This window comes from Adiantum capillus-veneris, chromosome 7, assembly GCF_014529385.1.
Source record: "Adiantum capillus-veneris isolate H3 chromosome 7, ASM1452938v2, whole genome shotgun sequence".
Taxonomy (NCBI): domain Eukaryota; kingdom Viridiplantae; phylum Streptophyta; class Polypodiopsida; order Polypodiales; family Pteridaceae; genus Adiantum; species Adiantum capillus-veneris.
The window spans coordinates 169961692-169976137 of NC_140937.1; the positions used below are offsets into that span (position 1 = coordinate 169961692).

Below are 14446 nucleotides of genomic sequence, written 5' to 3' on the forward strand. Positions count from 1 at the left end.
TGAAATCCACCTCAGATCTACTTACCCTACTCCTAGGTTCTATTGCAATTGTGGAAAGTGTCCACAAACACTCGTTTTCTTGTTTTTTATAGTTTTCTAGAGCATTGATCTTAAGACTTATCTCGTCTATCAATCATCCTCAAAATCCTAACGTAGTTCTATAATCCTACAATCCTAAAGGTACTCAGCAAGTACGATTACTTCCAAGATACCTCTACACAGCAAAAGACGACAATCTTAAGCTATACGGTTTCTAAAAAGAAAATTTTTTACTCTACAAGATCCTAGAGAAAGTTAAAGAATAACTTCACAATACGCTCGTGGCTTTCCCTAGTTTAGGTCTCTTCGATCCCCGGCAGCGACGCCAAATGTGGACGGGTGTCTAACCTCACTCCTATCTTATTGCAGATTTAGCGAGAACAACCGGTTAAATTGTCAATCCATGGAACGAAGCTAACTCGACTAGTGCATAGAGGCTACAAGAGGTTGTCAATCTCTCGGAAAACAACAAACAAATCACATCTAACTCAAGCTACACTCAAGTGACTGAAATCACTAAAAGCCAATCGCTCATCGGCAAACAAATAACATCCGTTACAGCGTCAAATGACATCCAAACGTAACAAAACTTCTAGGACAAGTTTATAAGACCTAAGCACGTATGCTTATGGTTTCAAATACCGCTTTAAGTCAAGTGAAAAAATCGCGATTATTAATAATAGTGGATTTTTGACTTAGTCGTTTTCAACCCAGAATGCATCTAAATGCTAAGCAATGATACCCCAATACGCCGCCTATGCTTAGTTTTTATTTTGAAGTGTAAATTCCTACTGATGCCGCGGGTCAACGATGCCAAAAGCTATGAATACTGTGAAATGCTTATGTCAATGCATACAGCTCTTACCTGTGGTTGCAATGCAACAAGCACAACTGCAATGTGACAACCGGAGAGGGAGTAGGAAGTGTGAGAAGGAGAGAAGTGAGCGCCGTTAGCTCATGCTGTGTATTTCATTATCCGAAACTTGAAAATAACTTATAAAATTTGGCTTTTATACCTTAGCCAAGGTTTTTGGTGGTCAAAACTAATAATTTGGGAGCTCTAACTAAAGATGGGTAAGGACAAGTTGATACAATCTGGAAGCTTGTAGCCCCGGCTCATCAATTACAAGGTTTATCCGAAAAATAGGAGTTACAATATTCTAGATTTATCAAAATAATAAGTGTTTTTACAATGAGAGCTCCAAAAAATGGTATCCGAGTTAGCTTGTTGCTAACAAAGCTATAAAGTAAAAAAGAACCTTTAAATACCTCTTATCAACACAAACTTCTATTTGTCAGTACAAGTAATCGATTCGGCCATGTTTATCAAATTCAACCAAAATATATAAGTCCACTTGGTTTACTCTAGTTGAGTTTGTATGTCCCAAGTCATTTTGTATATTTATACCAATCTTTCCTCCAAGTATATTGTATCAAACCATTGAACGAAGTGTCAAACCTTCCAAAAAACAAAAACTAGCGCAGTAACCCATCCTACTATGTCAAAAACGAGCTAGAACTAAGATGTTAATGCATCAAACAAATCCTTTTACAGCTTTTTTAGCAAAATTTAAACAAATAATAATTCTTGTTTACAGTCCTGATAACAGCGTATATTTTCATATGCCATGCCACGTAAGACAATAAGCAAGATATTTCGCAAGTGCAACTTTCGCAAAAAGGCACCAGGGAAGTAAACCCTATTAGATTCTGCAGTAATACGCAGAGTTTTCTACCCGTCAGATACAGAGTCCAGAGAATAGACAAAAAGCATGACATTAGTGTTTTATAGTCCCAAAAGGCAGGAGTTCCTACCAGTTACCAAGTATCATAGTTGGGTACAGTACTTCCGGAGTCCAAAGCAATAAGAAGAGGTCATGTCTATAGTACGGACAGATCATGGTAGAACGTATCATAAAGTGTAGTGAGACACTCCCCCCTCCCCCCCCCCCCCCCCCCCCCCCCCCTTGTGTGGTTCCTTCATTAGGGTATGAAAAAGGTGCCAAGTATACCTTAGAGTATGCAGTGAGTTTCATTTATGTAGGGTTCGATATCAAGCTATAGTGCAATAAGGAACAAAGTGCACATTAATTTCAAAAAGCGGGGTTGGAACAAAACAACCCTACACCCAGTTTTTGCTCCAACTCAGCGCCCGCCTTTTTTTGGGCAAGGAACCATCCCATGCGTTGTTGAATCACCAAATACATCCTAATAATCAACCACTCCAAGTGTTATCATACATATACAAAGCCAAAGATAACCATCATAAGCATGTGCCATTCACCTTTAAATGTTTATTAACATCGTCGAAAATTACTGTCATCCACTTTTATAGTTAAGCAGTTACCACATATTTTCAATCAATGTGTCTAACCGAGGTACGAGCAGAGGTGCTTACATCACCTCAGAACCACCATTTCATAGAGAAATTACCATATTACAGTATAAGAATGAATTTAAGCCAGGTACAAACCTGCGTGGGCTGCACTGTGAGCTCCATACCACCACAACAAACATCAATGCACACATTCCTCTCTTTCAAACTCACACTATCAAACACACTCAAGGCTAAGTAAGAGGCAAAATGCACCCTCACTTGTTAAATAGACGCAAGTCAAGCTTGAATAATCATGGCGTTTAGTGAGCAGTAACCTCCATCATTCTAAGCTTGATTTGGCAGGGTGCCACTCTCATCAAGGAACCAAATGTAGCCACCTACGACGTGGCTAGGTTATGGTGAACAGAGCTGCCTACATGCCATTAACATGGCAAGGAGAGACTGAGGCAAAGAGATAGAGTGTGAAGCGGGCCTCGTTATACGAGAGTTTTTATGCCCACATTTAGGCTTATTAAGTTTCTTCCTTAGGGATACCATCCCACGGTGGGAGTAACCAAGGGTAGCCAAGAGGGAAGCAGGCACAATAACCTTGCCTATCTAATTGTTCACATGTAGGATGTCCCTAGCCGCAGTTTTAGCATGGGTGGGTGCCTATAGGGGGGAAAAGGATTATTTCCGAGGTGTTTTATAATGCCAAGCCATATGTGAGTAAGCCCAGGGTTTTTTTTTTTAATAGTTTGATAGGTATCATAGAAAAACTATTTGTGTGTGTGTGTGTGTGTGTGTGTGTGTGTGTAGTTGTTTTACTTATAATAAATACACACCAAGGAACAAGACGTTCAAAAGACGACTGGCTAAAGATGTTTAGGCAAAGATTAGTACAGAAACAATTCAGCCTTTGATTCATAACTGCACAGCATAATAAGAATAAAGTATCATTCCAAATGAATTTTTACAAAGATATATGAACTTTCCCAGTTGAATCATCAAGTGTTTTCAAAGTCGGACTGCAGCAAGCTAAACCTTTTTAAGGCCAAATGGAGAGATAATTGAAGACATGTTACGATCTTATTGTATACATAAACAAAATAAGTAAACAAGGTATTATATTTGGTTAAATTTAAATATAATTCATCTTTCCAACAAACAATTGAAATGTCTTCGTTTCAAGCATTGTATGACCAAGAGTATCTTAATGCGTCATTAAACTATATGGATTCACTCATAAGAGTTCAAGCATCCAAAGACATGTTGGATGAGATGCAATTGTAGACAGACCTTATACACTAGGATATAAAGACTACTCAGGATATACAAAAGAGTTATGCTGACCCCAAACGATCTAGTTGACTCTTTGAAGAAGGAGATATGGTATTTTTAAAAGTGAAACCTAAACAGAGTTCTCTATCAATGGGTAAGTACAAGAAACAATGCAAGATATTGTGAAACCTAAATACGGTTCTCTATCAATGGGTAAGTACAAGAAACAATGCAAGATATTGTGAATCTTTTGTCATCACAGAAAGGATAAATGCTCGAGCTTATTGATTACTATTACCACCTTATATCAAGGTACATGAAGTTTTCTATGTCTACTTACTTAAGAAGTATGTACCCAACCCAAATCACATTGTTGATTGTTCTCTCTTGTTCACTTCCATCGATGGTACTTTTGAGGTACACTCTCAAATCATTCTTCAAAGTAAAACCAAACCTCTTTGTAACTAGACCATTACTTCACATCGTGTTAAATGGTCAACTTATCATGAGAAAGATGGTACTTGGAAACATGATGATTTTTGAAACATAATGACCTAAACTTGTTGTTGAGGTGAGGACAACTCAAATCTTAAAGTGTGGGATGTAAGATGTTCGATTTCAAGTCTCTTTCAAGTCTCTTTTAAGGCACGTGACCTTAAAGTTCTTATAGTCCAATGCTTTGATATTTTGAAGTAGAAAGTGAGGACATTTTTAAACTCTATTAAGTTGGAAGAATTTTCTCTTTTTTTTGCTTTTAGTTCTTTTTTGTGAAAAGCACGGCCGAATCTTGAGTCCAACGAAGCTAGGGTTCCATTTTGTAAAAATCCAATTTTTGGGTGCTTTTTATGCTTTTCGATGAAAAGCAAGATCGTTTTATAGTTCGAGTAGACCAAGTGAAGCATGGTTCAAATTGAAAAAAATTGCTTTCAAGTCTTGACATTCGCATTTGAGACTCGGAAGCAAATTGAAAAAGGAATGCAAGCCTTACTATGGTTATTGGTACACTTCAAGGCTGCTAAAAAATGCAATACCACACATCTTACTATGGACAAACTATATGGAGCTAAGGTGCACAGTTTGATTCCTCTTGTTTACCCCTACAAATCCTTATGTTGAAAATTATGATTCCAACTTTTGCACCTTTGATTTGAGAATCTAATAATAACCTACTAGGAATGAAGTGAGTAGTTGATGAAAACTTTGTTTAGAGGTCCACAAACCTACATACAATACACATTCAACGAGTTGGATGGAGAAAAGCATGGCAATTGCTCAAGTATAAAGCCATGTATAATGTTGCCACGATGGGATTAGCCAACAAAGAAGTTTAGGCTAATGCATTAGCAACAAGACAATCGAACTAAAGTGCACAACCTCAAATAATAAATAATTATAGGTTTATTGTGATGTGTTGTGTTACTTTTGTTACCATGATGCACCCCATGGTGTTTCAATGGCTGGTCTAAAAAGATTTCATAAACACTACCTAGACAAGACACATCTCATCTCTTTTATAGTATGCCTTGAAAATTGATTTAACATTATTAAGTGCCTTGATGAGATGGAGCTTTTGACAATCCCAAAGTACGCAGCACAACAGTGTTTAAATTTAAATTTCATGCCTATGTGTCAACGTGGATTGCACACGACTACGACGCATGGCAATGCTTCCATTCCTTTTACGTTTAGGCTTTGAGAGACCTTGCCAACTCTCCACCATACTTACATTTAAGGCTCAGGATGTCCATGTATTACGTAATTTTGTAGCATGTTTGTATCATTTTGGCCAAAGATGTATAAAATTCAAGAAGCCTGTGCACTATATAATTGTTCAAAATGTTTGTATCATTTTGGCCAAAGATGTATAAAATTCAAGAAGCCTGTGCACTATATAATTGTTCAAAATTTTTGCAAACTTGCATGGCTTTTGTTCTTTTTTAGTCAAAAAGAGTTTTTTCATTGAAGTGTTTGTTATAGTCTATGCATTTCATGTGATTGTCCAATGTGATCCGATACTTTAAGTTGTCTTTTACGTATCAAGTTAACTTATTTGACACGAGTCTAGGTCGAGTAATTTTGGGGCACTTAAGGTACCCCATGTAGTATACAAGTGCACTTAAGCCCCCACAGTATAATCATTTAGTTCATTGCCAAGTTGGTTGGTATAGCAAACTCTCTTTATCTCTCTCCCTCTCGTGCACTCTCTCACGAGTTAGGTCTTCGAGTGAGCTCAACGGAGCGAGCTTTTTTTTTTGTTTTGGAGTGCCGCCCTCTCTACCTCCCCTTCCTCCTCTTGCCGCCCATGTGCTTCCTCCTCTTCCCTTCCTCCTCTTCAGCCTCCTCCTCCAACATCCTTCCTCTCCTCCACCTCCTCTCTCCATCTACTCCTCTAATCACCTTCCCTTCCTCCAGCTCCTTCTCTAGAAACCACCATCCCTTCCGTACAGTCCTCCTATCTCTTACTCCCTTCTTCCTCTAGTCACTCTATAATCCCTCTCCCTATCCCTCTCTCTCTCTCTCTCTCTCTCTCTCTCTCTCTCTCTCGTGCTATCTTCCCTCTGTGCGTGTGTCTCTCTCTCACCCGCCACCCCTCTCTCTCGTTGTCTCCCCCTCCCCCACCTCTCTCTCTCTCTCTCTCTCTCTCTCTCTCTCTCTCTCTCTTGCCTTCCCACCCTTCCTGGAGTGAGCTCCATCCCTCTCTCCCCCATGTCTTCCCCCCCCCCCTCTCTCTCTCTCTCTCCCTCCCTCCCTCCCCACCCCTGCCTTCCCTTCCCCCCATCCTAGAGTGAGGTCCACTCCCCGTCTCTCTCTCTCTCTCTCTCTCTCTCTCTCTCTCTCTCTCTCTCACACACACACACACACACACACACACTAGGACGAAAGGGAAGGGTGGCAAGGGTAGAGAGAGAGAGAGAGAGAGAGGGTAGAGAGAGCTATTTAAAAACAACAAATCACTAGCAGTATCTGTAGTGCCTCCCTTTTTTTGTAAAAGAGAGAGAGAGTGGGAGAGAAAGAGAGAGTGATAGCAGGAGGGGAAGAGAGAGGGGGGCCAATTGGGAGGGAGAGAGAGATAAAGAGAAGAGGGGTGGCAGGTGGAGAGAGAGTAGGATAGAGAAAGAGAGGGAGCATGCGGGGGGGGGGGGAGTTTACAGGGTGAGCCTGTCTTTCTTTTTTTTAAAACAATACACTCCCCCTCTCTCCCTCATAATTGTCAACCCCTTTTCTCTCTCTCTCTCTCTCTCTCTCTCTCTCTCTCTCTCTCTCTCTCATTGCATCTTCCTTTTTTCTTTCTCTGCCTCCTGGCACACTGTCGCTTGAGTCCCTCCAATCCCAATGAGAAATGAAATGAAATGGAATGAAATGCTATGTTAATTGCCTTCAAAAGGCCAAAATGACCCATGCCACCAAACTGATCTTGGTGGATCTAATACAATGGCCGGGTACAAAATAAAATGAGAGAGAAGGGGAGGGGGGGAAGGGGGAGAGAGGGAGAGAAGGGGGGAGAGGGTCCACAAGGGAAGGGTTGGGGGGGGGGGGGAAGGAGGGGGGATTGTGAGAGGGGGAGAGTAGAGTGTAGTTTCTTTTCTTTTTTTAAAGGCAAAAATAGGGAGTGCACAGGGTGCTTAGGCAAAAAAACTATTGCTTTGGATGACCCTTTTTTTTTTGCCTAAGCACCCCTTGCACTCCCTTTCTTTCCCTTTTTTTAAAAAAAGATACTACACTCCACTCTCCCCTTCTCGCAGCCTCCCCCCCCCCCCCCCCCCCCCCCCCTCTTCCCTTCTCTCTCTCTCTCTCTCTTTCCCTTTCACTGCAAGTTCGAGAGTCTGAGTACCACACACTTCTAGAGTGCTCAGCTTTTGGTCACATGTGAACTTACTTCCTTCACATTTTCAGCCATGACCTAAACCTACACACTTTCCTCTCCCACCCATAGTGTGGGCTCTCCATTGCGACTCTGAGCACCACTATTTTGTACCATCAAGAATCACTCATCAACCACACAAATAGTACATCACATGTAACTTTGGTCACATATGTCATATTTGACGTCTGAGGACAATAATAAAATCTATCTATCTACCTCTTCCTCGCCCGCTGGCCCCTCCCTTCCCTCTCTCTCCCTCTCTCATTTTCCTTTGTACCCATGCATTGTATTAGATCCACCAAGACTGTATCAATTTGGTCTCATAGGTCATTTTTGCCTTATGAAAATTCTTAATTTCCATTTTAGTTAATATAACAATTCATTCCATTTCGTTTTAGGATTACAGGGAATCGAGGGGTGGCAAGTGGGGGGAGAGAGAGAGAGAGAGAGAGAGAGAGAGAGGAAGGAATAAGGAGAGCAAGATAGGACATACATATATATATATATATATATATATATATATATAGAGAGAGAGAGAGAGAGAGAGAGAGAGAGAGAGAGAAGAGAAGGATCGGAGCTAGGGAAGAGGGAGGGACGGACGTAAAGCAAGAGGTGGGGACCCGAGAGAGGAAAGAGGTGGGCTGGAGAGAGAGAGAGAGAGAGAGAGAGAGAGAGAGAGAGAGAGAGAGAGAGAACAGGGGACAAGAGAGGGAATGGGTTGGAGGGATCATGAGAGGGAGGGAAGGGGAGCGGTGAGAGGGTCTGATTTTTTTAAAAAAAACGAAGGCACTAGCAAAATCGCTTATGTTTTAGATTTTTTAGAGAGAGAAAAAGAGAAGAATTTTAACGTCATAGAAAAGTAAAGAGAGAGAGAGAGAGAGAGAGAGAGAGAGAGAGAGGGGAGGTCCTTGGCTACTCCATTGGAGGGAGGGGCAGCAATAGGCGATGGTGGTAAGAGTAGGGGCGGCACATGGTGGTAGTAAGTTATCACCACTAACCACCAGTGATTGGCTAGGGCGGTGGGTGGTGATGGGTGCTAAGGGGCGGCAATGAGAGGTAGTGGTGGTGAGATGAAAAAAAAAGCTCACTTCATTGAGCTCACTCCATAACCGTTCCCTCTCTCACTAACTCTACGCTTTGACAAGAAACCAACACTCGATTGTGACTATGGATAACATATCGACTAGTACACAATTAGTTGTTGTGGTACTTTAGAAGTTGCCTAAAGAAGAGGAGACGGTGCTAGGGCACCTGTATAGTCGCAAGAGAAAAGCTGGATTCTAAGAATCTCAATTATTTTTTCATGGAGGTTTAGTCTTCAAGGGTAAGGTTTGAGGTTCAAGAAAGGACAAAGGCCAACGCAAGGTTGATGAGGATAGTAGTGACACCTATTCCACCTAGGAGATAAAATGGCCCACTTGGTGGTGGTGGCCACAATGGCTTCGTTTCTAGCTTTCTAGCCTAGTGGAGGATGCCACAACATGTTTCAACTAAGAGGCACATGAATGGTAAGAGAGGGGTAATAGGTGCTCCCCAATACTTGCTTTGACCCCGCATGCTAGAGTTCAAAGCACATTGCACATAGCAAGGAACCAACAGTCACCTCACGAGCAAGACTGTCGTTGGAGATAGGGAGAGAATGCATGAGAGAGAGAGTGAGAGAGAGAGAGAGAGAGAGAGAGAGAGAGAGAGAGAGAGTTAGTGTTAGTTCAACCAATTTGGCAATGAATTAGATTACATGAAGTTACAATGGGGACCCAATCGCCCTTATATACTACCTGGGGTACCTTAGGCGCCCTAGTCCCATGTCAAATAACTAAAATAAATACCTAAAAGACAATGAGCACTGGGATCGTATTGGCATTCACATGATATGATTAATTTTAACACCAAATCCCTCTCTACAACTGACAGTGAGCATACGTAGGAAGGCCGAGTAAACGAAGAAGTAACCATGGACACTTGATACACACCTCCACTTGTTACCAAAAGAATGTCATCATGAGCATTGGTTGCCTCATAGAAAGTGGAATTGTAGACCATACTAAGTCCAAGAATCCCCATTCATGAACTTTGCACACATCATGTCCAAGATCTACAAGATAATGAACTTTGGAACACATTGTTTATAATCTTGGCAACAATGGAGTGTGCGCACTACATTCATGTAGGCGTCATGTTCGTTCCTGTAATGTACATCGTGTTCATAATCTTTGCAACATGGACTGTGTGCACATCCATAATGTCTTGAAACAGAGAGCTCCACTTTGCTGTACATGACTACATCCTACATGATACTCTCAAATCTCTGTCAAAGAAAACTAGCCGAGTAACATCAGAACTATTTAGACAAGGGAGCACATTATGCAGCCAACAAAACTGACAGCATCAGGAAGCCTGTCAAGCAAAGATGTCATGCCAGCTGTCCATCTGTTACAGAAATCCCATACCAACACTCCAACATGAGCAAGGCCTTAAGAACCGGCATTCACTGAAGGAATTAACAGGGTTTTTTTTTTTTTGGGAAGGGGGGGTTAGGGGGGAGGGGGCACCAGTTAAAAAATCATGAACGGTAAAGAGTCAGCCCCAACCAGAACTAAGTGGGTTGTAAAGCAAAAAGGAGATGAAAACTAGAAAAGTTATAAATAACAAGGTTCACTTGAGCAAGGCGTTGTGGAAGGTCGAAACAAAATTGGCAGTGTTAAAAGATATGAAGTTTGCACATTTCAAACCATCAGTTACACTGCCTTCTGGGCAAAGACGACCACACTTCACACAGGAGGGGTGGCCGTGATTACAATTAACATCTTGGGGAAACTCAACGTGTACAAAACACATGCCCTGTAGAGCATGCTCCACAATGAGGCCCCCACAAGATGACATAAGAAAAGTTGGCAAGTTTATGCTGCAAAGTCTTTAAAACTATCTCAAGGACTTTGCAAATCCTGTCTCATGCACTCGTCCTTACAATACGTCCAAAAAAAATGCAACTACATAAGCAAAACAGCCATCAATTAAGATTCACACCAGTGCCATACCCTACTTAAAAGGTTTGTTTCCTCTTTATTTTCTCGGCAACCTGCTCGTCAGTCAGAGGTAGGTAGTAAATGTGAGGTTTTGCTTTGGTCTTTAAGAATAAGTCATCCAGCGTAGGAACTGCAGGCTCAGGAGGGACAGAAGGAAATTGCCCCCCTCTCAAAAAGCGCGGCATTGGTAAAGTAACAGAATCACTCCTAAACGAAGAAAATGGCTGGCTCACTCGAAGCGGAGCTCGTATTGGATCTGGAGATCTTGATGGAGGGGCGGCAGGTGCAGCCTGTGCTTTTTCTGGCAAGCCTTCTGACCTGATCTTCACTTCATTTGAATCAACATAATCTGCAATAAGCAAACTACCAACAGAAGGTGGCCATTGCCTGTGATAGAGACCATTCCTCGCTGCAACTGCTTCATCCACAGACGAGTACTGCCGCAAGGTAGCACAGTAAACAAAAGATAAGTTGCGCTGTACAACCATGATAGAAACTTGAATGGCATCTTAAGTGTGCCAAGCCTGACTTTGCGTATTTAAACTAAGGAAAATTTAACCAAAATACCCCTGTAATTTGTGAAATTACCAAAAAACCCCTCATATTTTGGCCAAAGATTCCCAAAATACCCTTTAATTTTGCCAAAATTCCCAAAAGACTTACCTGAAACTGTTCATCATTTTTTAACACAGATGCCTCTATTTGCGAGCTCATTCGTGAATTTTGTCTGAGACGCTAAAAGATAGATCTCCATTGCCATAAGCATTAGACTAAGCAAAAATTGGGGCAAATCCATCCCAAGATGATGCAAGGGGATATTGGGAATTTTTCAAATTTGAGGGATATTTTGGGAATTTCCACAAATTACGGGGGTATTTTGGTAATTTTCCCTTAAACTAAACCGTCCAAAAGACTACTTGTAGTCTTAGGGGCATGACAAGTCCAGAAGCTCAGCATAAGCTGATGTTTATTTTTAAGCCATCGTTGGAACCTCAGTGTCTACCTAGATCCTTTACAAGTGTAGTTGGTTGAGTTTTTGGAGATCAGGGCTTTTCTTCTAGCAATTGTAATGCAGTGCTCACCCCGTGTCACTAGGTGGCTACACGCCTAGAGCTGGACACCTGATTGTAGAAGCCGGTGAAACAATAGAGAAGGATCACAACTTCACTTACACAAACAAAGATACAGAGCCGTTATTGTGCACGAAACATACCGAAACAAAACAGTGAGTTTTGATTTGATCCATCCAAAAACCAGTACAATCTCCGAATTCTGCTAGTAAATCTTTGACTGCTTTCAAGGTGAATGGCCGAACGAACCTTTCAACTTTGAGGGAGTTTGAAGGAGCCCTTGTTGATGGAGGAACTGGAAACCATGGGCCAAAGTAAGCATCTGAACATAAGATGCATGATGCAAAAATAATCCTCATTGAGCAGAGAGGCATGAAAAAACTGACAATTCACAAACTACAGGAAGAGAAACAAACCAGATCGAGTGTTGCTACCATGTTCGGATTCCGCATTCACTTTGGGAGGTAACGACCTTGAGGTAGCCACTACCTTCTGAAGACCTCTCTGGCCTACAGCAGACAGGCCATCTCTGCTCTCAGGTAGCATGATCTCCTTCACAGTACCAGAGGTCAACGGCTTGAGGGTATCTCCAGCAACTCGATCCCCAGAATTCCATCGGCGCATCCTTTTGGCAGGCTCTTGTTGCTTGGGCTCTGCCACCAAGAAACCAAAACATTGACAACAGACAATCTAAAGCTAAAAATAGTGTCGATGAACAGCAGCCAGGATCGCATACCACTACTCCGTTTCAAATCATTAAGATCTCCATCCTCGTCAGATTTCAAATCTACAACATCCTTTGCATCATTTCCTTCAACATCAGGCACTCCATTCACAACCTCCCTGCACTCGCCTCTCCAAATAATATCATGATTAGATGGATCAGCTTTAACTTTTAGCTCTGCCGCATCAAAAGAACTTTTCTGCTGTGGGAGATCCTTTTCAAACTTCTGTAGCTCCTGTCCTGCTTCACTAGCTACATCTGGGATCCTTTCTGGCTGTATACCTATCTCCACTGACTCCACCTTCACCTCAGATTTGGCCATATCAAAACAGTCACGTTTTTCAAGACCCTCCAATTGAACACCAAGCTTCTCTTCATTAATGGCTATGTATCTTTCATCTATGACAGGCTTCACTAAGTCAGCAGATTCTGACTCTTTCAATGGTTCGTTATCAATTTCAGCTACTACAGCACTTGGCGGTGCTGTAGCCTGAATGGGGATCTGAACAAGTGTTCCAGCTGACAAATTTTCAGAACTTTCCAATTTGGACTGCTTATTTTCCAAAACTTGCCTACCACCAGTTGTCACATTCACTTCATCATCATGGGGTTCAGCATTCTCAAATAATGTCATAATTGAAGCGGAGGTTCCACACAGAACGCTCGACTCATCTTGGGTTTCAACATTCTTACTTGCCAGTAGTTCAGGCATCACATTATTGTGTAATATTTCCTGACTTTCGACATGTCCAATGGGATCACACACAATGTCAGTGGTTCCCTTATGAGGATCCAATGCATTGGCTAAACTAGATTCAACATCAGGCACAGTCTCTGGTAACAGATCTGCATCTCCGTTCTGACAGACTGCATTATTCACAAAAACCACACTATTGTTAGTCTCCAAATTCCCACCAGTGCTACATTCCTCCCTATCTTCACTAACTCCAGCAACTCCACCAGGTGCACTTACGACAGACAGCGCCTGCGACTCTTGGAAAGGAGTTGTTCCTTTGATGGTAAGGACCGAGGCATTGGAAGAAGTAATACTGAGGAGCTCATTTGCCATATCCTGACTCTCAAGAAATGTTGAAATCTTGGGTGATTCCTCCATTCCTATCTGTTCTTCCCCCTCCAACTCCTCAGGTTCATCCGCAGCATCAGTTTTAGATACTCCTTCCTGATTTTTCTTGTAAACAAATCCATCCTGTTTGTCTTGCTTGATGGCCTCCTCCAATCTCTCAATGAGGTCCTTCTTCACCCCTTTAAGGCTAACACCCCTTTTCCTCAGCTCATCTCTGAGCTCTGTTACCTTAAGTTGCTCCAAAGGCCTGCTATCAGGCAGAGTTGGCAAATTTGACATGGATTAATAAACCAGACTAGCTCGCAGCTGATAAGACCTAAGACAGAAAGACAGATAAGATGGACAATGACCAACAAACATGCGAAGATTCTAAAATGAAACTCAGGCAAAAGAGAAGTCCTCTCAACAGAGAGGCTTCCCGAGAGTAACAACTTGATTCGAGATAGATAGAGCTGAGAAAACAAAAAAACAACAGCCAAATTGGCCCAGAAACAAACGGCAAAAAGGCTAGCACAGCAGAAACAAAGCCAAAGGAAGAAAGTAAACACAGCAAATTTGCTCAAAGGAGAATCAGAAAGGCTCAAAACGTCAGAAATCTGAGCACATCCTCTCCATCTAAACCCGGATTGCACCGCATGAACGACCTCCTTAGCTATTTCAAGGAATGCTTGAAGCCGTCTTGCGCTGATTTAGACCTTAGACTGACAGAGACCCTGCAGTTCCTTTGACTCAAGCTCCGCTGAAACCTCCGTGAGGAAGGTGGAAACACTTCAATATGTGCGACAAGGAAACTCCTCTACGTCGTTTCGGGTAAGCAAGAGGAAGAAGCTCCACCTGCTGCTAAGGCGTAGCGAACTAAAATTCAACCATCCCCAAGAAGCTCCACCTGCTGCTTCGATCGAAAGGAAGTGCCAAAATACGAGCTCCACCTTTCTGTCAGACGTTCTCGTCTCTTCTCTCCCTTGCAGGTCCACCGTCCAGGCCCTAGGGCTTACTCCAAGCTCAGCGAGTCACACCGCTTTGTCGATCCGCCCCCTAGT

The 14446-nt window shown here is 42.2% G+C and overlaps 1 protein-coding gene across 1 annotated transcript; it reads right to left on the reverse strand.

Annotated features, from left to right (window-relative positions):
- Positions 1–10194: 10194 nt before the first annotated feature.
- LOC147455032 (uncharacterized) lies at positions 10195–14446 on the reverse strand. Its single transcript, XM_086516898.1, has 5 exons — positions 12335–14446; positions 12015–12251; positions 11742–11893; positions 10582–10965; positions 10195–10492 (listed from the first exon to the last, which is right to left on the reverse strand). Exons 1-5 carry the CDS (start codon positions 13683–13685, stop codon positions 10430–10432), a joined length of 2187 nt encoding a protein of 728 aa, XP_086373024.1. The 5' UTR covers positions 13686–14446; the 3' UTR covers positions 10195–10429.